Raw genomic sequence first — 27,653 nt, forward strand, 5'->3', positions numbered from 1 at the left:
TTGGATTTTTATACATATTCTCCTTCCAGTCGGTATCAAAGGGCGGCTGTTAACTTCTGCTTCTCTTGCCGCTTTCCACCGTTACAAAACATTTCTTGGAAATGAATTAAATAGAATTTGTGGGATTTGGCCAAGTTTTTTTCCCCCTGAGATTTGAAGAATTAATGATGAGATAGAAACAAAAGAGATATAAACAGTACCTACTATTATCTCTTAAAGAGACAGCACATTGAACCTTAACTGCCATGTAATACCTCCACTGCCATGTAATTACTATAGACTCTCTCCCTAGATCCACAGTAGACTAGAGACTATTATCACTCCCATCTCTTATCCACAGTCACACTTTATTATCCCACTATAGACACCATCTCTCTATACCTGTATCACAGTCACACTCGGGCCACAGTCACACTCCCTTCCCAGAGACTATTATCCACTGTTACTATAGACACCATCTTCTCCCTACTATACCTGCTATCCACAGTCACACTCCCTTCCCAGAGACCATTATCCACTGTTACTATAGACACCATCTCTCCCTACTATACCTGCTATCCCCACAGTCACACTCCCTTCCCAGAGATATTATCCCACTGTTACTATAGACACCATCTCTCCTACTATACCTGCTATCCACAGTCACACTCCTTCCCAGAGACTATTATCCACTGTTACTATAGGCACCTCTCTCCCTAACTATACCTGCTATCCCACAGTCACACTCCCTTCCCAGAGACTATTATCCACTGTTATATAGGCACCCATCTCTCCCTACTATACCTGCTATCCCACAGTCACACTCCCTTCCCAGAGACTATTATCCACTGTTACTATAGGCACCATCTCTCCCTACTATACCTGCTATCCCACAGTCACACTCCCTTCCCAGAGACTATTATCCACTGTTACTATAGGCACCATCTCTCCCTACTATACCTGCTATCCCACAGTCACACTCCCTTCCCAGAGACTATTATCCACTGTTACTATAGGCCACCAATCTCTCCCTACTATACCTGCTATCCCACAGTCACACTCCCTTCCCAGAGACTATTATCCACTGTACTATAGGCACATCTCTCCCTACTATACCTGCTATCCCACAGTCACACTCCCTTCCCAGAGACTATTATCCACTGTTACTATAGACACCATCTCTCCCTACTATACCTGCTATCCCACAGTCACACTCCCTTCCCAGAGACTATTATCCACTGTTACTATAGGCACCATCTCTCCCTACTATACCTGCTATCGTACAGTCACACTCCCTTCCCAGAGACTATTATCCACTGTTACTATAGGACACCATCTCTCCCTACTATACCTGCTATCCCACAGTCACACTCCCTTCCCAGAGACTATTATCCACTGTTACTATAGGCACCATCTCTCCCTACTATACCTGCTATCCCACAGTCACACTCCCTTCCCAGAGACTATTATCCACTGTTACTATAGGCACCATCTCTCCCTACTATACCTGCTATCCCACAGTCACACTCCCTTCCCAGAGACTATTATCCCACTGTTACTATAGACACCATCTCTCCCTACTATACCTGCTATCCCACAGTCACACTCCCTTCCCAGAGACTATTATCCACTGTTACTATAGGCACCATCTCTCCCTACTATACCTGCTATCCCCACAGTCACACTCCCTTCCCAGAGACTATTATCCCACTGTTACTATAGACACCATCTCTCCCTACTATACCTGCTATCCCACAGTCACACTCCCTTCCCAGAGACTATTATCCACTGTTACTATAGCACCATCTCTCCCTACTATACCTGCTATCCCACAGTCACACTCCCTTCCCAGAGACTATTATCCACTGTTACTATAGACACCATCTCTCCCTACTATACCTGCTATCCCACAGTCACACTCCCTTCCCAGAGACTATTATCCACTGTTACTATAGACACCATCTCTCCCTACTATACCTGCTATCCCACAGTCACACTCCCTTCCCAGAGACTATTATCCACTGTTACTATAGACACCATCTCTCCCTACTATACCTGCTATCCCACAGTCACACTCCCTTCCCAGAGACTATTATCCACTGTACTATAGACACCATCTCTCCCTACTATACCTGCTATCCCACAGTCACACTCCCTTCCCAGAGACTATTATCCACTGTTACTATAGGCACCATCTCTCCCTACTATACCTGCTATCCCACAGTCACACTCCCTTCCCAGAGACTATTATCCACTGTTACTATAGGCACCATCTCTCCCTACTATACCTGCTATCCCACAGCACAGTCACACTCCCTTCGCCAGAGACTATTATCCACTGTTACTATAGGCACCATCTCTCCCTACTATACCTGCTATCCCACAGTCACACTCCCTTCCCAGAGACTATTATCCACTGTTTACTATAGGCACCATCTCTCCCTACTATACCTGCTATCCCCACAGTCACACTCCCTTCCCAGAGATTATTATCCCACTGTTACTATAGACACCATCTCTCCCTACTATACCTGCTATCCCACAGTCACACGCCCTTCCCAGAGACTATTATCCACTGTTACCATAGACACCATCTCTCCCCTACTATACCTGCTATCCCACAGTCACACTCCCTTCCCAGAGACTATTATCCACCTGTTACTATAGGCACCATCTCTCCCCTACTATATCTACTATCCCACAGTCACACTCCCTTCCCAGAGACTATTATCCACTGTTACTATAGACACCATCTCTCCCTACTATACCTGCTATCCCACAGTCACACTCCCTTCCCAGAGACTATTATCCACTGTTACTATAGGCACCATCTCTCCCTACTATATCTACTATCCCACAGTCACACTCCCTTCCCAGAGACTATTATCCACTGTTACTATAGACACCATCTCTCCCTACTATACCTGCTATCCCACAGTCACACTCCCTTCCCAGAGACTATTATCCCACTGTTACTATAGGCACCATCTCTCCCTACTATACCTGCTATCCCACAGTCACACTCCCTTCCCAGAGGACTATTATCCACTGTTACTATAGGCACCATCTCTCCCTACTATATCTACTATCCCACAGTCACACTCCCTTCCAGAGACTATTATCCACTGTTACTATAGACACCATCTCTCCCTACTATACCTGCTATCCCACAGTCACACTCCCTTTCCAGAGACTATTATCCCACTGTTACTATAGGCACCATCTCTCCCTACTATACCTGCTATCCCACAGTCACACTCCCTTCCCAGAGACTATTATCCACTGTTACTATGGGCACCATCTCTCCCTACTATACCTGCTATCCCACAGTCACACTCCCTTCCCGGAGACTATTATCCACTGATACTATAGGCACCATCTCTCCCTACTATACCTGCTATCTCACAGTCACACTCCCTTCCCAGAGACTATTATCCACTTTTACTATAGACACCATCTCTCCCTGCTATACCTGCTATCCCACAGTCACACTCCCTTCCCAGAGACTATTATCCACTGATACTATAGGCACCATCTCTCCCTACTATACCTGCTATCCCACAGTCACACTCCCTTCCCAGAGACTATTATCCACTTTTACTATAGGCACCATCTCTCCCTACTATACCTGCTATCCCACAGTCACACGCCCTTCCCAGAGACTATTATCCACTTTTACTATAGACACCATCTCTCCCTACTATACCTGCTATCCCACAGTCACACTCCCTTCCCAGAGACTATTATCCCACTGTTACTATAGGCACCATATCTCCCTACTATACCTGCTATCCCACAGTCACACTCCCTTCCCAGAGACTATTATCCCACTGTTACTATAGGCACCATCTCTCCCTACTATACCTGCTATCCCACAGTCACTAGGGATGTAGCGAACCGCCGTTTTGGTGTTCGCGAACGCCATTCGCGAACACCGGCAAAAAATGCGAACCGTTCGCGAACCGTTCGCGAGCTTCAAACACCCGCAAAATCGTTCGATTCGAACGTTCGAAGGATTTTTCGTTCGATTCAAACGTTTGAAGGATTTTCATCGTTCGATCGAAGGATTTTCATTCGAATCGAACGGTCGAGGGATTTTAATCGTTCGAACGAATGGAAATCGTTCGAACGAATGGAAATCGTTCGAACGAATGGAAATCGTTCGAACGAATGGAAATCGTTCGATTTTAGCGGTCGAATGGTCGCGAACTCAAATTGCGAACGTTCCCAAACGTTCGCGAACATTAGGCGGACGCGAACGGTCGAAGTTCGCGCGAACAAGTTCGCAGGCGAACTGTTCGCTACATCCCTAACAGTCACACTCCCTTCCCAGAGATTATTATCCCACTGTTACTATAGACACATCTCTCCCTACTATACCTGCTATCCCACAGTCACACTCCCTTCCCAGAGATTATTATCCCACTGTTACTATAGACACCATCTCTCCCTACTATACCTGCTATCCCACAGTCACACTCCCTTCCCAGAGACTATTATATACTGTTACTATAGGCACCATCTCTCCCTGTTATTCTGTTATTTTAGATATATAAGAAAGAGCTCCTTTAAACCCTAATTGCTGTCTGGGAAATCCGACTTTTCATTACTTTCCTTCACTGAACTCTGGCACATAATAAACAAATACCAATTATACTGTAAGAAGGAAATCAGAAGAAATGTCTTTTTCCAGTTAATATTTGCAGAACATTCAAAGCTTACTTTGGAATTAATAGTAATTACCATTCATAGAAAAATGAATTTTTATCAAAAAGATAAGCTATATTGTATATTTTGTCAAGAGAATTTATATTAATATTAATAAGCCAAAATGGAATTTAATAGGTCAAATTTTTTTTTGGTTTTACAGTTCCAGTATGCTCCTTGGCTGTAACAAACAAGCCCAATAATGGAAATCAAATAGGTTATGAGTTTATTAGTAAAAATAGCAATAGGGGAATGATATTTGGGTTAATATGGAGTTTTGGTGCTGGATGTTAGTTTTGGATTTTGACTCCCATAGAAAGTTTTGAGCCATTTAATTTTTTCTTAACCCGTTTGTTCAGCATGAGTTCAATGAGTCGCCGGGGCCCACACATACTGGGGCACACCTTTTTTTCCCCAGTGTCCTGGCAGCCCAGTCCGACACTGACTAATGGTAAAATTTTAATTTTATTAAATTAAATTGCAGTTTGAAGTTGTTGAACTGGTATATTTGGAGGGGGAACTTATGTTAGATGGATTTGTGCTCACTTGTATCTCAGATGTACTGAGTTAAGGTTGCCATACACAGAGAGATCCATTCGTTTGGCAATGTCGCCAAATGAGCAGATCTCTCCCCGATATGCTAGGGCCCAACGATCGGATCCTAACAAATGGTAATGGGCGGTCGGATCGCGGAACCGCATCAACAAACAGATGTGGCCGCGATCCAATGGGATTTTTAGTCCCATCCGATCGAGATCTGGCCGACTTTCGGCCAGCTCTCAATCGGGGAAGCCCGTCGGGGGGCCCCATACATGGGCCAATAAGCTGCCACATGTAGGGTCATATTTATCAAGGGTCGAATTGAAAAGTCAAATTTTTAAATTCGACCTCCTAGAACCCATTTGAAATAATTTGGCAGGCTTTGAAAAATCAAAGTTTTTGTTAAAATACTTTGAATCGAATTCGATCTAATATGATCCGAATTTGATTAGAATGATCTAATACAGCCTATTCGCTCAAAGTTAAAAAATTAGATTTTTTTTTTTTTATTCGAATTTTGAGTTGATGGGAGTTTAAAAAAATCTCCCATCACCTCGAAATTTGACCCTTGATAAATCTGCCCCATAATGTGGTGTATTAGGTCTATTCTAATGAAGGGTTAGGTAGGTTGGAAGATAATAGGAATAGCTTATAGCTTTATCACCTCACATTATCATATTTATGTTTTGCATGCTTTTGTTTAAAATTAATTTTCAGCTACAAAATCCCTAGACACATCATCAGAACAGTTCTGAGCCACAGCATCAGTGCAGCATTCTATTTCTCATCCATTAATAACCGTTAAGAACCTGTAGTGTTTAACAGCAGCCCTTTTACGCAATGGAGTCTCTGTTCATGTGTATTGTTATACAGCACAGTGGCCACTAGAGGGCACCCTTATAGCAGGCCAGATAGTATCCTATGCATTAGGGATGTTACAGTCATGTGGAGCAGAACTGGCAGCTTTTCATCTTCTTTAATAAATCCTACAATAAAATCCTTCCTTTTGTGTGTGTGGGTCAAAACTTTACAGAACCAATTAAAACAGTGGAAAGAAAGATCAGTACGTGGACTCCAATTAAAACCTGCTTGTTGTTGGGTAATGAATATGTTTGCTTCTAATTGGTTCAGTTATTTTACAGGATTGCTTCACGGGAGAATAGGAGAGGCCTGAATAAAAAGAGGAGCAATAAAAAGTACCAATAACTATATTTGTATTTGTAAAGAGCACTGTTTTTTTTTAGATAGGGTCAGTGACCCCCATTTGAAAGGTGGAAAGAGTCAGTAGAAGGTAAATACAAATTTAAAATAAAAAATAATTGTAAAAAAAGGGAAAAATAAATTCTAATTGAAAAGTTGCTTAGAATTAGACATTCTATAACATACTAAAAGTTAATGTAAAGGCGAATCACCCCTTTAAAATTTACAAAACAGAATCTGTAATGCAATGAAATCCTTTTCTGCACAAATTTGATTTTGTTCTTATTCTTCGGTAGAACTATCGGGCAAAATTCACTAAGCCGCGAAGCGCCGAACGCTAGCGTTAATTCGCTAGCGTTTGGCATTTTCGCTACTGCGCAAATTCACTAACGAACGCTGGCGTAGTTTCGCTAGTGTTACTTCGCAACCTTACGGCAGGCGAATTTTCGCTAGCGACGAAACTACGCAAATTCACTAACTTGCGCAGTGTACTGAACGCTACCTTTTACGCTAGACTTCCTTCGCCACCTCAGACCTGGCGAAGCGCAATAGAGTAGATAGGGATTGTTTAAAAAAAAGTCAATTTTTTTTCTAAGTCCCAAAAAACGCTGGCGTGTTTTCTACATGATGGGTGATAGGCTGAAAAAGATCGAAATTTTTTTGGGGCTCCCCTTCCTCCCCCCTACATTTCCTGACTCATGGCAACTTACCTAGACACATGTGTAGGGCAAAATACAATTTTTATTTGCTGATTTGAAGGTATTCTAGGCATTTGTAGTGCAGATACGTGTTCCTCCATTGAAATTTGAATTTCGCGCCCTATGCAAATTAGCCTTCGCTAGCGCAACTTCGCTTTATATAGCGAATCAATGCTAGCACAACTTCGCAACCTTACGCTACCCCTGTGTGCAACTTCCGATTTTAGTTAATTTGCGGAGCCCTGGTGAAACTACGCCTGGCGCAACTTCGCATCTTAGTGAATTTGCCCCTATATCTTTTGTATACTCTGTACCAGTGCACATGGCCACAATTACATATGTACCCTGAGAGACATGCATTCTGTGTACTGGGGATATTTTTGTATAAAGAATTTATTTTTGTAGACAAAATATACCCCATACGTAAGTTTACGTGTATCTGATATTAGAACAACTTATTTATCCTTTTCTTATATCAAGTCTGTGTTCTCACATGGCCCACGAGAAATCACATCCCTCAAGAAATAACATCAGTAAAGCATGAATGCAGAAACAAAACATTGTGTTAGCACACACCTGTATGGGTGTGGGATTCGTTATCCGGAAATCTGTTATCCAGAAAGCTCCGAATTATGAGATGGCAGTCTCTCACAGACTCCATTTTGTCGAAATAATCCAAAATGCTTAAAAAAGACTCCCTTTTTCTCTGTAATAATAAAACAGAACCGCATACTTTATCAAAACTAAGATGTAATTTATCCTTAGAGGAGACAGAACCAGCCTATTTGGGTTTATTTAATGTTTAAATACTTTTCTAGAAGACTTAAGGTATGAAGATTCAAATTATGGAAAGATCTGTCTACCTAGATTTGTCAAGATCTTGTTGGAAGGATGCCACATCCTTGATGGAATTAATTGGGCTGGATAGTTTTGTGTCATCTGCAAACACATACTTTTTATATTGATATTACTTACAACACCCTCCCCATAGTCATTAATGAACAAGTTATATAAAAGTGGACCCAATACATGACCTATCCACCATAAAGCCATGCTGATTGCTGCTCATAATGCCATTCTGTCAGGACTTACCCTGGGTGGTCTAGTGGGCAGCGGGGTCCACCGCCGCTCCTTCGGCGTGGACGCCCACTGCGCAGCTCCTCCTTCCTTCCTGGTGCCGGGTTTCCTCTAAGGCGCGCACGCTGACGTCACACGTCAGCGTGCAATGGCGCCAAATTCAAACAATATTTAAGGGGAATTTAGTTTTCAGCAAGTTGCCCATTGTTAGGTTCAATTAGCTTGTTCCTGGGTGTTATTACTTGTGATTCCTGTTTTAATCTACTGTGTTTGACCGTTGCCTGCCTGCTTACTACTCTGACCTCTCCAATCCTGACCTTGCCTGCCTGAAACTACTCTGTTCTCTCCAATCCTGAAAACTTGCTTGTTCTCCGACTATTCTATGATCTCTATCCTGATTCTGGCCTGTCCGACTATTCTATCTGCTTGTGCTGGCCCGGCCTGCCTGTTCCTGGTGGCTTCCTATCTTCCACATCCTTGTAAACAGTCGTGCCCCATTGCCTGCCAGAACTTACACCTTGCACCTCTCATTAAGTCCAGGTGGCATCTGAGTAAACCAAGGGCTCCTCCCGAGGCCAAAGGCAGTCACTTAACTGGTGAAGTACGAGCTGAGACCAGGGTGCTTGGCATCTGTTCTGGTGCTGGGTGCCGACCGTGACACATTCACTAGGACAAAATTTTGAATGTGATCCCTTAACAAGCCTTCAAATAATTTGCCCACCACAGATGTCAAATTTACTGGCCTATAATTGCCAGGCTGAGATTGTAATCCCTTTTTAAATATTAGAATGAGATCAACTTTACTCCAATCCATAGGCACCATACCAGATGAAAGTGAATCTGAGAAAATCAGAAATAGGGGCCGGTCTAAAACTGAACTAAGCTCTCTTAGAACTCGGGGTATATGCCATCTGGCCCTTTCATTTTTATTAAAGCTTTATGAATCATATACTGAGTCAGCCACTGACTAGATTGAGCTGTGCCATCAGTGCAGCTATGAAGTGAGCCTGATAACCCAGACTCCTCTATTATATTCACTGAAGAAAAGAACTAATTTAGTGCATTTGCCTTTTCTGTGTCTGTTACAATCATACTGGTACCATTATTTAAAGGAGCAACACTCTCAAGCCTCATATTTTTACTATTAATATATTTAAAAAACTTTTGGGGTTAGTCTTAGCTTCAGCCATTATGTGGTCCTCATTTCCTATCTATGCAGCTTCTGTCCCAACAGACTTGTAGTTTTTATTAGTTTATTATTAACTTTTTACATCTATATTAAGTCACATAGGGTCATTCTTAATACTTCTATTTTCCTCCTTAAGGGAATACATTGAGAACAGTAACAATTTAATATCATTTAAATGACAACCATTTTTGTTCTGTATTTTTATCTGAAAACATAATGTCCCAATCTATGCTCTGAAAGTCGTGGTTTTTGTTGCCCCAGTGTATATTTGTTTTTTGCACCAGACATGTAGGGGCACATTTACTAAGCTCGAGTGAAGGATTTGAATATAAAAAACTTTGAATTTCGAAGTATTTTTTTGGGTACTTCGAACATCGAATAGGCTACTACGACCTTCGACTTCGATTCAAACTAAAAATCGTTCGACTATTTGACCATTCGATAGTTGAAGTATTGGCTCTTTAAAAAAAACTTTGACTACATACTTCGGCAGTTTAAACCTACCGAGGTACAATGTTACCCTATGGGGACCTTCCCCATCACTTTTCTAAGCTTTTTGGGATCGAAGAAAAATCCTCGATCGATCTATTTAAATTGTTCGAATCGAAGGATTTTTACTTTGATCAAGTATGCGCTAAATCCTTCGAATTCGATATTCGAATTCGAAGGATTTAACTTTGAGGGTCAAATTCAAGGGTTAATTAACCCTGAATATTCGACCCTTGATAAATGTGCCCCTAAATGATATAACATTATGGTCACTATTATCCAGGGGTTCACTAGATCCAGAAAAGCATTTTTTCTAGTTGGCTCCTCAACAATCTGTGCCATAAAATTGTCGTGCAATAAGTTTATAAACTTCTTCCCATTAACTGATCTGGCAGTACTGTTGCTCCAGTCAATATCTGGATAATTAAAATCCCCCATTATCATTACTTTACCCAAACTAGCAGCCTTTACTATTTGCATGAGGATCTTAGCCTCCTCCTCCTCCTCCTCCTCACTTACATTAGGGGGTCTATAGCGACTCCTACAATTAATTTTCTGGGCTCTTTACAAGAGAAGAGCTCCACCCATAAGACTTACGCCCCCTCATTTTCTAAGATAGATGGCTCTCTCTTAAGCCAAACCTTTACACAGTTCCTTAAGTCACAGTTTTGGTATTAAATAGTGATGGGCGAATTTATTCGGTAGGCTTAAATTTGCGGCAAATTTGCGTGATTCACCGACAGCGAATACATTCGAGAAACGCCCGCGAAAATTCACCGGCAAAAATTCGCCGGCGGCAAAAAAAAATTTCGCACAAAATTCACAAATTTTTCGGCTAAGCGAAATGCCGCCAATTCGCCCATCACTAGTATTAAAGAATAATGGTGAAAGACATGCAGTCATCTGCATGGGTGGGGTCATGGACTCAAGGTGACCTCCATATTTTTAAACAACAATTCCCTCGAAAGGCAGTGCATCTGGGCCTGCAGGCGGCTGCCATATAAATTAATGGGGGCAATTTTAAGTGTATTTCCCACTGCCCATCAAACTGACAATGGAACTGGAACTGCACGGTGCTGTTAGTGAACCTTTAACACTCAGCAGAGTGCAAATTGTAGCACGGTACTGTCAGGTTTGGAATCAAAGGCTTTGCCAACTGATATCCCTGGCCACTAAAGGCTGTAATGCTAAATGACGGTGCGGCCATGGTGCCCTGATTCCTTATACCTTCTGTATACATATAGCCGATCCACACATATACAGAAGGTATTCACAGACACACACACTATGATTTATATCACATTTATACATATGAATGGAATCTGCCATATTCCGGCATTCCTCACTGGAGACCTTTCATGATAATTTCATGATAATTAAAAGTGCAATAGTCTGCAAGCAAGTATAATGTAAGTAACATTTAAAAGTTATAATCCACATGGAGCAGGGTGGAAAACCAGTTACAGACAGCCACCCCACCCTGTGTCAAGCTCCCATAGACATAGGAATTTGCAATGTAAAATTGAGCACAAGGACCTGTGCCTCCCCAATGAAGACAACACTGTCTGTGGTACATGTCCCCTCACTTGTACATCATTCACACAGTCCAGTTAGGGTACAGCACTGGTACAAGGACGTAGGCTACTTATCACTTCAGTTATCACAATCATTAAATAGAGGGCGGGGCTGCACCCACAACCACGTAATTAAAGGAAAAGGCTGTCGAAAGTGATTTGAAATGGGGGGGGAACATGATTATCAAAATCCGAATTACCCTGAATATTTTAATTCAAAATGTCCGACCAAACTAGAATCCATGATTGGACCTTATTTATTTTTTGGGGGCAAACACAAAAAAATCAAGCAAAAATCCAAATCGACAATTTTTTCCGAGTATTTTCCTGTATCGCTCGTTTTTATTTTTTTTTTATTTTTCCCGAAAAACCAGAATTATTGGGATTTTTTTAAAATACAGTATGCTGATTTTCAGGGTAATTCCAGTGCAGAACATAGAAACTTCCAAATAGGATAGAGACCTCTCCCATTGACTTTTATACAACCTCTGGATTTTTTTTTTTTTCGGATTCAGACTTTTCCGTCCTCGGGTATAATGAAAAAAAAAAATCAAGTTTTTTCAATAAGAATTTTGATTTTATTGTAAAAAAAACCAGCTCACATTTTTCATTTTTGGCATTTGGACTTTAATAAATTACCCCCTTAGTGTCTCTTAGTGCTTTAACACTTGCGGCAGGTGTTTTTATAAATAACCCCTATAAATCAAAAAAAAAAAAATATTAAAAGACCAATATTTTTTTTTTAATTCTTTCTTTCATATCTCTGAAAACCTGGAAAACCTACATTTACATAAATTATGCTTTGTTGAGGCTTCACTATGAAGCCAAAAGAAACAAAGACACGTGGAAATTTGTTTCAATAGTAAAAGTGCTTTTACAAATCAGCAGAAGTTCTATATCAAACATGAAAAAATAAAAGTCTAAAGAAAGAGAAAAGAGATATCTGAGAGCAGTGGTCGGAACATTCTTGCTCCATTGACCAAAGACAACAGACTGATACAGGGGACACTGAACCAGCTCAATGGTATCCTGACCTCTTGTCAGATTAATATTGTGCCTTAGGGTGTTTTCATTGCAGTCTCTCTTTCATATCTTCCAGCACCTCTTAGGAAAAAAAAAAAGTCATTTTAAGCTTGATAAATTGAAGCTGCAGAGCTTTTCGTTTCGAATGCGACCTAGAATAACCTGTGCTTCTCTGAACACAAGTTCAACGACTTAAACTGTGAGAGCTCCGTCCTGCTTTTACCCATCTTTAATTTCAATTAAAAACAATAGGTCGGCAAACAAGCTTAGTAATTACCTAAAAAAACCAGACAGATTTGTTTTCTGTCGTGTCTTCAAGGTCAAGTGGAGGAGAATCTGATTTCTATTTCTTGTGAACACCTATTCTAATCGCTTTAATTCCCCAGTGTATCTGTGGCTAAGTGACATTGAAATGTTTAGGGCTAGAAATAAAACATTAGAATGTCCACGGTCAAGGACTAATTAGATGGGTTTTTTTAACAGCAGACCAAACAAAAACTTCCTGGTGGTTGTTATGGGTTTCTAGACTGCTGCAAACTTCGAGCCTGTCGCTTTTTTTATTTTTACTTGAGTAATCCATGATGTTTTTGGGCGCAGTGGTAGGTTTCATGTAGGTAAATCTGTTAGACACAGCACATAGGGAGAATAACAGCGTTATGTGTTGACTAGGATTGTCACCTTGGGGGCAGGATAGGTGACATTTGGGGCAGGACTGATGACATGTCCAGATATCCTAATTTGGAAATCTGGACAGGGAGGTTTCACCCAGACAGCCCTTCCAAACACCGGGCTGTCTGGGTGAAATCTTAACAGATAACAACCCTAGTTTTCACTTAGGCTAAATAAGCCAGTAGAGGTCATCTGGGAAAAAATGGAGGAGCTGTGAGTGAGCTCTCTCTCCAGGAAGTTGGAATAAGGAAGTGGGATATCAGCTTGTGCAGTTTAAGAAAGCTGATGATAAAAGAATGTGAGTTGAATATATGTAATGCTATATATGTAATGCTTGAGTGCAAATACATGGAGGGGCGAGAAGATGGCCTGAAAGACAACCAAATATTTTCAGAACACCTCTACTCTGCTCTATGTACCTGCACTATGTACCTGCACTATGTACCTGCACTATGTACCTGCACTATGTACCTGCACTATGTACCTGCACTATGTACCTGGAAGCTATAATTTTCAGTGCAGATAACTGGGGCTGTGGAAGGGAGCGGATTTGCTCTGCAGAAAAAACTCTGGCTGAAAGAGCCACCACTCTGTGTACCCTCAACCTAACAGTTTAATTTAACATAATCCTTCATCAGAGGTGTCTGGGAGTTTCTATCTTGTTACCTTTCCATTGTTCTGTTGATAGGCTGCTTGGGGGGGTGATATCTCTCCAATTTGCAGTGCAGCAGTAAACAGTTATTGATGTTTATCAGAGCACAAGTCACATGGCTGAGGGCACCTGGGAAACTAAGAACATGTCTAGCACATTTCTATTACTTTAACACTATAGCTCATCTACTTCTTTCTGTGGTTAAAGTAAAAAGTAAAACTATGCTAAATATTTTAGCATTGTTTGTGGTATTTTGACAGTACTATAACAGGGAGAAAGAGATCAGTATGAGTGCATGTTAAAGAGAAGCTTGGCTATGAATCCTTCTTGTCAGGCATGGTGGACAGCAGCCCCACTGAATAGTTCTGCATATAGAGACCAAGCATGGATGGACAACTGCTGCCAGCAAATCTGTTTGGACTGTTTACCTTTTTAAATATCTTTAGGATTTATAATCTCCACCACAATAATTATTTTGTTTTATTTATCACATATAGGTTTAACAATATGTTAGTTTAAATATAATCACAATCATTTAACATAAGGGTTGTACAATTATTATTTTTCCCTTTAATTATTGCTCTGTGAATTGTATCAACCTGAGAATTGTCCATTATTGGTGCTAATTCTTTCTGGCATTTACATGTCTCATCCTGAGTGTTTCAGAATTCTATTTTTGAGACCTTTTTGTTTACTTTGCAATTTACTGAATATGTTGAAAACTTGTTGATCTGAGTTTTCTACCTATAAGTACCTCATACAAAGGAGTCATTTTTACAAAGTTCTAATGGACATATCTTGCTAGTAATAATATTACAAGGAAGTGAACATCTGGCAATAAGCTTTCTTCTCTTTGAATTTGATTATAGACCTTCTTAAACCATCTAACTCTTGACTTCCAGGTTTTGGGTAAGTAAGTAGGACCGTGCAGTCCTCTCCAGAATAAAGAAATAAACATGTTTACAGTTTGAAACAAAAAAATAAACTCATCCAAATTTAGTAAATTCCTTGAACATTTAGATTAAACCTTTCGCTATGGGGTACGAAAACAAGTACTTGTTACAATGCTGATAAAACATTTAAGGCACCGTAGAACCCAATAAAAGTGCAATTGACTACTCTTTACCATGCTTGAAGGTCACCTTGGTGTTCTGTTTTAGAATACTGATACAAACTAATTCAAGAAACCATCTGTTGAGAGGTTTCTTGCCAAAAAGTACTTTTCAAACAATTGCATATTGTCAATTGAATCAGACCAAAGGCAAAAACTGTACAAAATGCCATAGTTTCAGCCACAGATATGTGAAGCTGGCGCTCTGCTTTTGATGATAGATAAACTACTTCCTCATAAATATTGTTAATAATATTACAATCTGAACCTAGATGGCAATAAACATTTCTCCAACAACAGGAGAAAAAAGTAACTTGATACTCTGGATCAGTGATCCCCAACCAGTAGCTCATGAGCAACATGTTGCTCTCCAACCCATTGGATGTTGCTCTCAGTGTCCTCAAACCAGGTGCTTATTTTTGAATTCCAGGCTTGGAAGTTTTAATTGCATAAAAACTAAGTATAGTGCCAAGCAGAGCCTCCTGTAGGCTGCCAGTCTACATAGGGGCTACCAAATAGCCAATCACAGCCCTTATTTGGCACCCCAAGGAACTTTTTAATGCTAGTGTTGCTCCCCAACTCTTTTACATTTGAATGTGGCTCATGGGTAAAAAAAGGTTGGGGACCCCTGCTCTGGATTGATTGCCAGAAGACAACATGCCTAGCTCTGGCTAATAAAGAATCCATAAGGCATCATCTTTGGTTTTCCTGCTCGTTTCATGGTCATGTAGATGTTGCCAAAGTTCAACTTCCCCAATTTGAGCAAGACAGATAAGAGAAGGCCATGTTACTAAAGACTGGCCTAGAGATGCAGAAAACAGAGCCATAAATAATCATTCATGATTTGACTTTGTCCTTCTACAGAACAAGATCATACTAGATCCCTTGACCTTCAGTGAAGCAAGGTTCCGTCCATCTCTTGAAGAGAGGCTGGAGAGTATAATAAGCGGTGCGGCTCTAATGGCAGACTCCTCTTGCACACGCGATGACCGTCGAGAAAGAATTGTAGCCGAGTGCAATTCCGTCAGACAGGCCCTCCAAGATCTGTTGAGCGAGTATATGAACAATGTAAGTCAACACCCCCATTTTATTACCTTCTGCTGTTTTTTATAGTGTATTGATACAGTCGGATTATAGGGAAGGGGACATTTGCCGATTTCTAATTTAATATTGGATTTTTAATTACTGTGGGGTCATTCTGAATATTATTGTTAAGAATTATCAGAATATACAATTCATTTCCATGATGTAAGTAAGCCTCTGAAATGTGGGATATTGCACTTGTTTAGGGGTTGTTTATAAATATACCATAAAAGCCAACTGTGCAATTTCTGAATTCTCTGAAATATTCCATCCATTAACATGGCTCACAGGCAATTAGTATGAAATAAGAAATTGCATTCAGAAGATACACTACATGTCTCATATTTTTGTAACAAGTAGGTCAGATCTGCTTCAGTCAATGGTTATGTCACAAATCTTCAGAATCCTTAATGGTTTACTGAGAGTTGATACTTTAAAGAGGCATATGCATGCAAATTCTACCACAGTGAGCTCCTTATGAATACAAATACAACTAAAGTAACTATGGAAATGGTTTATTCATGGCAAAAGAAATGCATATAGTCTTGGAAAAGCTAAATAATTTTATCAGTGACTTTACACTTAGGGGCCTATGTTATCATGTTTGAATTTGCATTTTTTGAGCTAAAACTTTACAAATAGGAATTATAGTTTCAAAAACTCAAATGTTTGGTATTTGTTAAAGGGATCCTGTCATCGGAAAACATGTTTTTTTTTAAAAACACATCAGTTAATAGTGCTACTCCAGCAGAATTCTGCACTGAAATCCATTTCTCAAAAGAGCAAACAGCTTTTTTTTATATTCAATTTTGAAATCTGACATGGGGCTAGACATTTTGTCAATTTCCCAGCTCCCCCCAGTCATGTGACTTGTGCCTGCACTTTAGGAGAGAAATGCTTTCTGGCAGGCTGCTGTTTTTCCTTCTCAATGTAACTGAATGTGTCTCAGTGAGACATGGGTTTTTACTATTGAGTGTTGTTCTTAGATCTACCAGGCAGCTGTTATCTTGTGTTAGGGAGCTGCTATCTGGTTACCTTCCCATTGTTCTTTTGTTTGGCTGCTGGGGGGGGGGAAAGGGAGGGGGTGATATCACTCCAACTTGCAGTACAGCAGTAAAGAGTGATTGAAGTATATCAGAGCACAAGTCACGTGACTTGGGGCAGCTGGGAAATTGACAATATGTCTTGCCCCATGTCAGATTTCAAAATTGAATATTAAAAAAATCTGTTTGCTCTTTTGAGAAATGGATTTCAGTGCAGAATTATGCTGAGCAGCACTATTAACTGATTCATTTTGAAAAAAATGTTTTTTTCCCATGACAGTATCCCTTTAAGCATCAAAAAAACTTGAAAAGCTTGAATGTAAAACTTGCACGTTCATTTAGAAGTTATTGGGAGTTCTCCAAGGCAACATTTAAGCCATTTTTTTTCGATTCAACGTTTCAAAATCTTTCACTTTTAAAAAAAAATAAAAAATGATACACAGAATACGAATTCAATGCATTTGAGTTTTTTTCACTCGTTTATTTGATCACATTTTTTAGATTATAATTTTTAATACATGAACAATCATTTGGTAAAATCTTAGGTTTAATCAAATTTAAAAAAAAACCTCTACAATTCACAAATTCAAATTGTGATAAATAGGCCTCTATGACTTCCATTATACCACGAAAGATAAAAGCGGAAATCCTTTTGTAAATTGTATTTTTAAATGCTCAAATTTCTGGAATTGATTGCAAATATGAAAGGGCCAACCACTTCTTATTTATACAAATTTCAGTCAGTCTCTTCTATGTTGATATAATCCATTTCATTTTAATTGCTATACCACCAGTGCTTGCAAAATATTGTGCCCAGTTGTTCCCAAGTGTCTTTACAGATTTTTATTGGTATTTTAATATCCCAAAAATATGTTTTATTAAGAGATTTAGGGGAATAATTATTTAAAGTGAATAAGTTAACCCTCCACAAACTTCTCAACCTCAAGTTGTATATCACTCCTACTTTTAAAGGAGAAGGAAAGGTTAAAACTAAGTAAGCTTTATCAGAAAGGTCTTTATAAATACACCAGTAATCCCTCAAAGTAATGCTGCTCTGAGTCCTCTGTCAAAAGAAACACCACATTTCTTTCCTTATATTGTGTACTCATGGGCTTCTGTATCAGACTTCCTGTTTTCAGCTTAAACCTCCAGGGCTAGGGTTTGAGCATGCTCAGTTTGCTTCCCTCTCCCCCTCCCTTTTCCCTCACCCTGCTGTAATCTGAGCCCAGAGCTTTGAGTGAGCAGGGAGAGACTCAGGCATGAAGTGATGTCACTTACTCAAGCATGGTAAAACATTCTGTAGATAAGATATATTATAGCTTGCACTATTGTGGCTAATATATTGCCAATAAAACCGATTCAGTAGCTTTCCTTCTCCTTTAAATATGCATTAAATATTTTACTTAGAATTTGATATGGAATTCACCCTTTGATAAATACAGATATATTAGACCTGGATATCTGAAATAATTTCTCAGGATACTCCATTTAATTTCCTCTAAACTAAATTCCTTTGGGAGTTACTATGATTCATTTGGTCAAAATATAAAAATTCCCAAAAAGTTAATATTATCTTCAGTGGTTTGAATCTCCCTGATTCCAAACAATTTAAATTTGTTACCACAATTCAAATATTTTTGCAGTTAAACTCATGAATTCGAATGAGATTTTCCAAAACTTGACTGTTCGATACTTATTAAGTGGAAAAAATGTAAATAGCTAGAATGTAGAACATACGCATTTAAAAGCTTGCGAGTTCACATAGAAATCAACTGGGGTTGTCCTAAGCAAAATTTAAAAAAATTAGTAGAATAGGAATTTAATGCAGTAACTTTTTTTAAAATTTTAATTACTCTAGTTTTTTTTAGATATAAATGTTTTAATAAATTAGCAAATATTTGAGTTTGGAAACAATTCAACTGTATTTAAACCTTTAAAATTCACAACTTTAAATTTAATGCATATATAAAGGTGTCTATAACTGTTAATAAAGAACTGACAGTACTGGTATGGAACCTGTTATCCAGAATGCTCAGGCTTGGGGGTTTCCAGATCTAAAACTGAAAATACTTTGGTTTGTGCTACTGCCACAAAAAAGTATCTATGGTACCACTCAACAAAAATAAATATTAAATAAGTAAAGATACAAAAATGTATAATAGAAGAAATATAAGGAGGAAAACACTCACAGTTCACCTCAGTCCCAAGGTGCAGAAACCAAAAACATTGTATCCAAAAGGTGTGAGGGTCTCCAAAAATAAAGAAACAAATGTAAAAAGTAGAAAATTTATTAGGACATGAAGACCTAACGCGTTTCGTGCCTATAGGGGCACTTACTCATAGGCTCCAGATCTATCTGTAATTTGGATCTACATACTTTATTAAACATTAATTAAACCCAATACAATTGTTTTGCATCCTTTAAGGTTTAATTATATCTTAGTTGGGATAAAGTATGAGGTACTCATTATCATTATTATAGAGAAAAAGTAAATCATGTAAAAAATTTAATGATTTTATTAAAATTGAACCTATGAGAGATGGCCTTCCCACATTATGGTGCTTTCTGGATAATGGGTGGAGCACACTCTTGAGTGTACTTTTGCTGTGTATTATGGCTGTGTGTGACCAGGCTAAAACTGCTTGTAGTGTGCCCCGGACCCCCAGTGTACCCGTGCAACTCCCTGCAACTCCCAGTACCTGGTGTAGATCAATGCAGCAGGGTAATCAGCCAGACAAGTTTCTTTGCAGTAACATAAACTTGTTTATTAATGTAGAACTGTTGCAATGGAGTAGTTCACAGGTACTTAGATGTTCACAGACATAATAGGATAGCTTCAAACAGCAATATTCCCTCCAGGGGGTACAAGCTAATATCCAATATGTCAAAGTAACAGCAATAATAGACTTAGTTGATAGTTACCACTCTAAATAGGCACTATCCCTCCAGATGAACACTTAGGCTTGGGATTCTCAGCCTAGGGTCTTGTATCTTGGCACCCAGACGTGGTCCTCACCTCACCCACTGTATTCAGCCTGGGGTCTTGGGTCTTGGTACCCTATCTGGTCCTCAACTCACCCACTGGTGTCCCTGCTCTAGTGGTTCACATACCATGGGGTCCTAACCCACTATTTCTCCTCGTTGGAGCCACATCTGCTCACTAGCTAACCTGTGCTGACTCTCACTCCTACAGTGACTATTACCGTATTCACTAGCTCACACTTAACTAACTTCCCCAGCAGACCTGGACCTGTAGTACCTCTCAGTGAGGCAGGCCAGTCCCAGGACAGACCCCTACCACATGGTGCTAAACCCCTTTATATTATCAAACAGTGCCACCTAGTGGAGAAACTCTATATAGAACAATCCAAAAGGACCCAGGAAGGGAGAAATAGCTGCCTGGGCATACTAAAGGACCACCTAGGTGTCCAAATACCAAGGGGGAACAGCCTGAGTAATTTAACGCAAATCCCAGGGTCCCAACATGGGTTTCCGGATAACATATCCCATACTTGTACTAATACTTACAATTTATTGAAATATGAATAATAATTATTGCTTGTATACGTGAAGTGGTTACTTTCTGCATGGCTTATGCTCTACACTAAATCCTAGACTCAATTAAGAGTGATAAATTTAGAGTGATAAGTGTGGAGTATTAGTATTATAATTATGTTATGAAAAAACTTTGTGATTGTGTACTTAACATTTTGAACCATAATTGTTTTTGTACAAAGGGTTAGCCTAGGCAATAAACGTCAAATTACTAAAAATATATTGTGTATTGTTAAAATGTTTCTGCCCTTTAAGGTAAAATATAAGAATATTATCTTCTGAAGTCCTGTATAAAAACACTCAAACTGCAGATATGTGCTTGTATGTGGTCAATGGCTCACAGAACTTCTAATATCCTTGAATTTTATAAAAGGAGACACATGATAATTAAGATAGAATCAATAAACTTCTAACTGGAGAATAACTTTTTTTAACAATGAAAATTAGATAATCTTTATTCCCCCCTAAAACCCCATCCAGCTGTGTTCGTGCAATGCATTGCTCAAAAATGAAACCGTGTCCAAAATCCTAATGTGGCTGCTAACACCTATTGTAATTCTGAGCTATTACTTATGCGCTATCATTTGCCGTGCTAATCCCAATTAATATGCTAATGACACACCGGTACTGGAATGAGTAAAATGTGGAAATGCTAATTAATCAAAAAAGATAAGGGAAAAACTCCTTACACTGCCATTTTGAGATAATAAAACACTTCTACTATGAGTTTGCAATTTTAGCATCATTTGTTATAAAAATAAAACATTGACAAACTTTGTATATTGATACGCATTTAGGGTGATTTCAAATGGGAATGTTTGCTTGCTGCTTTGTTGTTCCTCATCCTCACATAATGGATCATGTCTAAATACCCAAAGGTAGAGGTATCTCCAACTGAGCACAGTATACAGGGATATCCGGTGTGTATAAGGCATTCCTTCTCTGGAAATACTTGTTTATAAATAATAATTTGCCTATGACGAATTAAGTGCTACATAGACAGTAAGAAGGTGATGCATGGATGGAATCTTATCATACAGGTCTAGTTTAGGTTATTTTAATATATAGAGCAGGGATGGGTACATTGCTTCCCTCCAGATGTTTTTGATTTACAATTTTCAGATGTTGTTGACCTACAACCACCAGCTCTCCCCAAAATTATGGTTGTGTTCAATATTTGCAGTTTAGCATGGTAAACCTTATTATATAAAGAGCTTATGATCCTATTAGTATTCATGTTATTTACAAACTAGTGTACCTTCTTCATCTTCAATCTCCATACATTATAACACTTTAATCCCCTATAATTCCAGAGCTAGAGCACCATATTCATATTAGACAGGAAAACTATTGGTATAACTTTATTTTCCAATCTTTGGAAAATATCAGCTGAAGCTTTCATAAAGGAAACATTTGTATTATTATTATTATTATTATTATTATTATTATTATTATTATTATTATTATTATTATTATTATTATTATGCATAATTTTTCCCTGAAATTGCCGGGGATGTCATGCTCAAGCTTATTCTTAACAAGCTGGCTTTTTAATTCAACACACAGTAAATGGCAATTTTCCACATTTAATTTAAAGCCTGGCTAATTAGTAAATTAGAATTTATGTGGGAAAACCAAAAGTCTATAGACTCTATGAATACATATTAAAACAGTAAATGCACAAGACCTATAATACTGTTTGTGCACCCATGACCCATGGCCCAAACATGTTTTTTTCAGGTGATTATATATACATATATATATATATATATTTCATAGCAAAACACAATCATGAAAATAAGGAAAGCAAGAACGTATACTAAGGGGCTGATTTATCAAATTTCAAATTAAAATTCTTACAGAGATTCAATATTTTTTTGCCCTAAATTCACAAACTTGAATTAAAACTAAAATTTTAGAGCTTTATTAAGTGCAAAAAACACCCTCAACGCATTCAACTTTGGTAAGTTTTTTAGTTTATCCAATTTAAAATAACGTTTAAATTCACAAATTCCAACTTTGGTAAATAAACCTCCAAATGAATGAACGTCAAACTTATAAATTGTTACTCCAGCAATGCCATAACTATTAGGCTGCGTCAGCTGTGCCCTGGATTTTTTTGAGGGGGAGCCCAGTGCACAGTGACTCCTACCTGGTCCCCCATATGCCAACTCACTCACGCCCCTCTCCCACCACTCACCCATGTTCTCCGCTCCCCACCCAAGGTAGGACAGCGGCTGGAGAGGGGGTATTTCTGTACACCAACCCTCGGCTTAGGCCCTCCTGTCAACCTGCACTCACTATGACTGTGGGGGGCCTGGTTCCTCTATAGTTACACCAATGTACCCAAGTGATTTATAGCATCAGGCTCCTAATGCACATGACCAGTCAGATTTCAGGGGCAGGAGCATGGCTGATGTGGGAAAAAGGAATCAAGCACTAAAACACTTTACAGAAATGTTCCAGAGAGTCCCAAAAAGCAGATGGAGCCTTGTCTACCTAATCCTGGAAGTGATTCTAATTGTCTCCCATTACCACTCCAAGGCTTATCCTGTACTCCTCATGTGATAAGATAGGGGACCAGTATGGTTGTTGAGGAAAACACATTGGTTTACAGAATCTGGTATTATGGGGTAAATATATTTGATGTGGGGACAGTAGGGAGAGAACCTGTTGTCTTTCAGTGTTTCCCACTGCATCTCCTTGGTATACTTGCATCTCAATGACTTTCAATGACAGTTTTTCTTGCTGTTTGATTGGCAATCTGATTACTCTTTGTCCTTTGCTTTGCAATTCTAACAGCTTCTTGATGCCTCTGTTTAGAAACCAGAATGGTCACAAGCACAACAGATATGTAAAGTTGGCCATACACATCCCTAGTGATAATGGTAATTGAAAACCCAGACATAAACTCATGGGATGTGGGCTTGACCAGGTAGTCAGCAACCAATATCTGCCGGTGTATAGGGAACTTTAAGTTTCATCTGAACGAACAGAAAATATTTGAAATGCTTTGGTGAGACCTTTAGCATTTGTTGTTTTAGCATGAGTTTAAGGACCACTCACAAAAATAGAAACTTGCAAATTGATTCACATCCAGTAGAATTCCTAATTTCTGTATTTGTCATGCTATGGAAATGTACACAACAAAGCATGAGATCTGACTCCCTTCTGTTTACACAAACCTTTTGCCTGAGAGCAAAATCATTGTCAGGTCTTCAATGAGCTCGGAAAACAAACAAAAGAGCAAAAGCCCGGCCGATTCCCATTTGTTTGGAGCAATTTCTGTAGAACGATAGTTGAGATGATTGAACAAACACATCGCATTTACTGGGGCCGACTAGAAAGGCATTACACATAAACACATGCCTAATCCGTTTTGTTTTTAAGGTTATTTATCCAGTAAAAGAACATGCAGTACGGTTATCGTGTTCTCTGTGGCTCACAATGATAAGAGTGGGAAAAATAAACTGCCATTAATAATAAACACAGATGAGAGGTTTGTGTAAACGGGTGGCTATACTTGATATGTTTGCTTAGTGACATGTATTTAAATCAATTGAACTCTACTGTAGTCTGCTATGTATGCGCCACCAAGCGAGCCTTTCTGTTTGCATTCCTTTAAAAAGACGTTGTATATAAGTCAACCGAAGTCAAGGTTTCTGTAACCTAGATTTCATTTAAAGAGAAGGTTACGCGTTTTATGTGAGAGCCTGTAATTACTAAAGGCATTACCCATCATGCAATTCCATTACTGCTCTTTTTTATCTTTCTGTTGTGTGCTTTAGGACTTGTCTTCAATCATATAGCTCAAAGAGTGGTATGTACGTGTCAAGTGGCACTTATATCATATTAAGTTGAATGAGGACTAACGTCATTGAGCCTCGGGTGTTTTGTGGTTTGAGAGAATGTTATGTAGGAAGCAGCATCCTATAGCTTGTATGACATTGTATGAAAGAGTTATAAGGATATAAATTCTGTCTTCCACGGAGGAGGTCAAAAGTGGAATTATTTTTGCCAAGCGGTTACACATAAGCATACCTGTGCATTTGTAGACTTTGCTTTGGAAACACGGTCCCATGTAATGCATAAAAGGGCATGACCAACTTGTAACATGTGTCCTTATAATGAGTTATGTCATATAGTTATAAATGTTGCTTATTGATGTCTCTTGTGTTTGATCATTCATTTGAACTTGTGTATTACAGGATACAAAAACATTGTACTACATTATTAAATTAGAATGCACATCAGAGTTCAATTACCTGTATAAAGTTGCTTATCCTGCAGCCTTGTGCCTTTATATGGTCACAGAACTCCACAGTGACTTCTAATATCCTTATAATTTACAGTAGGGGTACAATATCCCTTATAAAACATGTTACTTAGAGTTCCCTGTATAACTCAGCCTGCTGCCTTGTGCCTTTATATGGTCACAGAACAACCCCTCAATGACTTCTAATATCCTTATCATTTACAGTAGGGGGTACATTATCCCTTATAAAACATGTTACTTAGAGTTCCCTGTATAACTCAGCCTGCAGCCTTGTGCCTTTATATGGTCACATAACCCCTCAATGACTTCTAATATCCTTATTATTTACAGTAGGGGGTACATTATCCCTTATAATACATGAGTGATACTCAGAGTTCCCTGTGTAACTCAGGCTGCAGCCTTGTGCCTTTATATGGTCACAGAACAACCCCTCAGTGACTTCTAATATCCTTATCATTTACAGTAGGGGGTACATTATCCCTTATAATACATTAGTGATACTCAGAGTTCCCTGTATAACTCAACCTGCAGCCTTGTGCCTTTATATGGTCACAGAACAACCCCTCAGTGACTTCTAATATCCTTATCATTTACAGTAGGGGGTACATTATCCCTTATAATACATGAGTGATACTCAGAGTTCCCTGTATAACTCAGCCTGCAGCCTTGTGCCTTTATATGGTCACATAACCCCTCAATGACTTCTAATATCCTTATCATTTACAGTAGGGGGTACATTATCCCTTATAATACAAGAGTTATACTCAGAGTTCCCTGTATAACTCAGCCTGCAGTCTTGTGCCTTTATATGGCCACAGAACCCCTCCGTGACTTCTAATATCGTTAATAATTACAGTAGGGGGTACATTATCGCTTATAATAAACAAGTGATAATGTACACCTTTCTGTACATCTGAGGCTTCAAGGCAGATTATTATCCTGATTCATAATGCAGTGCCATATAATGTGAATTAGAGTTAATTATAAATTAGCCTTGTATTGCCAATTTTATAGAGACAAATAAATAGATGATTGTTGATAGATAGATAGATAGATAGATAGATAGATAGATGATAGATAGATAGATAGATAGATGATAGATAGATAGATAGATAGATAGATAGATAGATAGATAGATAGATAGATAGATAATCTTATATAATACAACCAGTGAGTTATTCACTTAGGTAACTAAAAACCACCCAGAGGATGTACTTTAAGTTGACAGAAGCAGACAGGGAGCCAACGGAGCATCTTTGGTTCCTCAGTAGAGTCAGTGAGTTTGGGTGCTTCTAGTTTATGACATTAAAGGGTTACAACAATAAAACTTTATGCTAAGTTGTTGTTGTTTTGGATGAGAAGTATAGCTACTACGATATATAATTCTGATCCAAGCCTTTGCATTGAAAACCATGCTGAATCCCTTATTCCCACACATAATATTTTCCTTTTACATCCCGCAAATACAAATAAGAACATAGTTGGGGAGGAAAGTCTAAGTTTCCTCTGGAAGCTCTATCATATTTCATTTTGTACTGTTTTTTTTTTTTTTTGTTAAAGATGCCCGTCTTCATTTAAGAAGCACCAATGGGATATGAATGAAATCAATGAACAGGCAGTGAGAGATCAGAGGGCATAAAAAGCTATAAAACACAGCCACGTGCATATTTAAAGGTTTTCAAAGCTCAGAATATTTTAACCACTTTAATCCAAAGAAGTACTATCCATGTCTGCAGCTTCTCTTGGAGCAGGTAATATGCCAAAATACATCTGCAGCTGTGCAAACCAGCTTTAAATGGTTTCCACTAACCAGTTAATGGGTTTAATATACTATACTAGGGTGATTCCCATGTGACATGGATATACAAGGCTTCGGTGACAGCTACTGGTCCATGGTACAGGTAGCAATGGTCTCATTGATGGAGATGTTGGCCTTCAAGTCAGCTTTTATTTCAGTGAGAAAAAGGACCTTCTAGATTTTCCTATATAGTCCAAGGTTTTGGTCATGAGCAAGGGAACGTAAAATACAGGCAGTGTATAGTGTAGGTGACTACACACAACCACTTAAGTTCTTGTATCTAAGGACCACTTTAAATGTGTTAATTCCAATGTGCTCTACATTCCACTATCTGAGAGGTCATAGCAGTCCCTATTGTCCTCCTTTCATTGGCATGTACTTTGTATGCTACATCTGAGACTTTGTGTTAACCTGCAGTACGTGGTTTAATATGGTGAGGCAAGTGTAGTAATTTCTCAACTATTGTGCGACTATCACTCAGACCAGGGACCAAGAGATTTGAATATGATTTCATAAAACAGGTACCTTGCTGTTTCCATGTTGCTTCTGTGATTCTTGGGCACATCTCAAATGAAGAGCAAAGTTGCGCCCATCTTTGTATGAGTGCTGGAAATATCTGCTGGTTCTACATACAAGTGTAGATCAGGTATGAGTGTCCTCTAGCATGGCTTTGCCCCTACCCCTACCCTTTAAATATGGGGGTCAGTTTTGCACCACTTTGTACTCAAGCACTCCTTAAATGCTTTATACATTCCCCCTTATATGTCTTCCTAACATCCCATGCAACAGCCTCAGTTTATCAACATTTATTCTTGAACTTCTTTGAGAACAAATTTGTAAATCAAATCATTTGAGATTCGACATTGACGCTGGGCGAAATAAAGAACCTTCAATAACAAATGTGAACTCTGCATTCAGCAGGACTATTTTTTCTTCTGATTGCGCATTTCAAGATGTATTGTTCTGTTAAAAACCTGCTTTTTTTCTTT

At 38.9% G+C, this 27,653-nt stretch overlaps 1 protein-coding gene across 5 annotated transcripts in view; it reads left to right on the top strand.

Annotated features, from left to right (window-relative positions):
- The window catches only part of ctnna2.L (catenin alpha 2 L homeolog), a 1,040,499-nt gene that overhangs the window by 212,814 nt on the left and 800,032 nt on the right, over positions 1 to 27,653 (top strand). For all 5 annotated transcript variants that reach the window (XM_041580668.1, XM_041580677.1, XM_041580652.1 and 2 more), the window contains 1 exon segment: positions 15,773 to 15,976. In XM_041580668.1, coding sequence (XP_041436602.1) covers positions 15,773 to 15,976 — 204 coding nt within the window.

The sequence above is a fragment of the Xenopus laevis genome, chromosome 1L, assembly GCF_017654675.1.
Source record: "Xenopus laevis strain J_2021 chromosome 1L, Xenopus_laevis_v10.1, whole genome shotgun sequence".
In the NCBI taxonomy this organism is placed as follows: Eukaryota; Metazoa; Chordata; class Amphibia; order Anura; family Pipidae; genus Xenopus; species Xenopus laevis.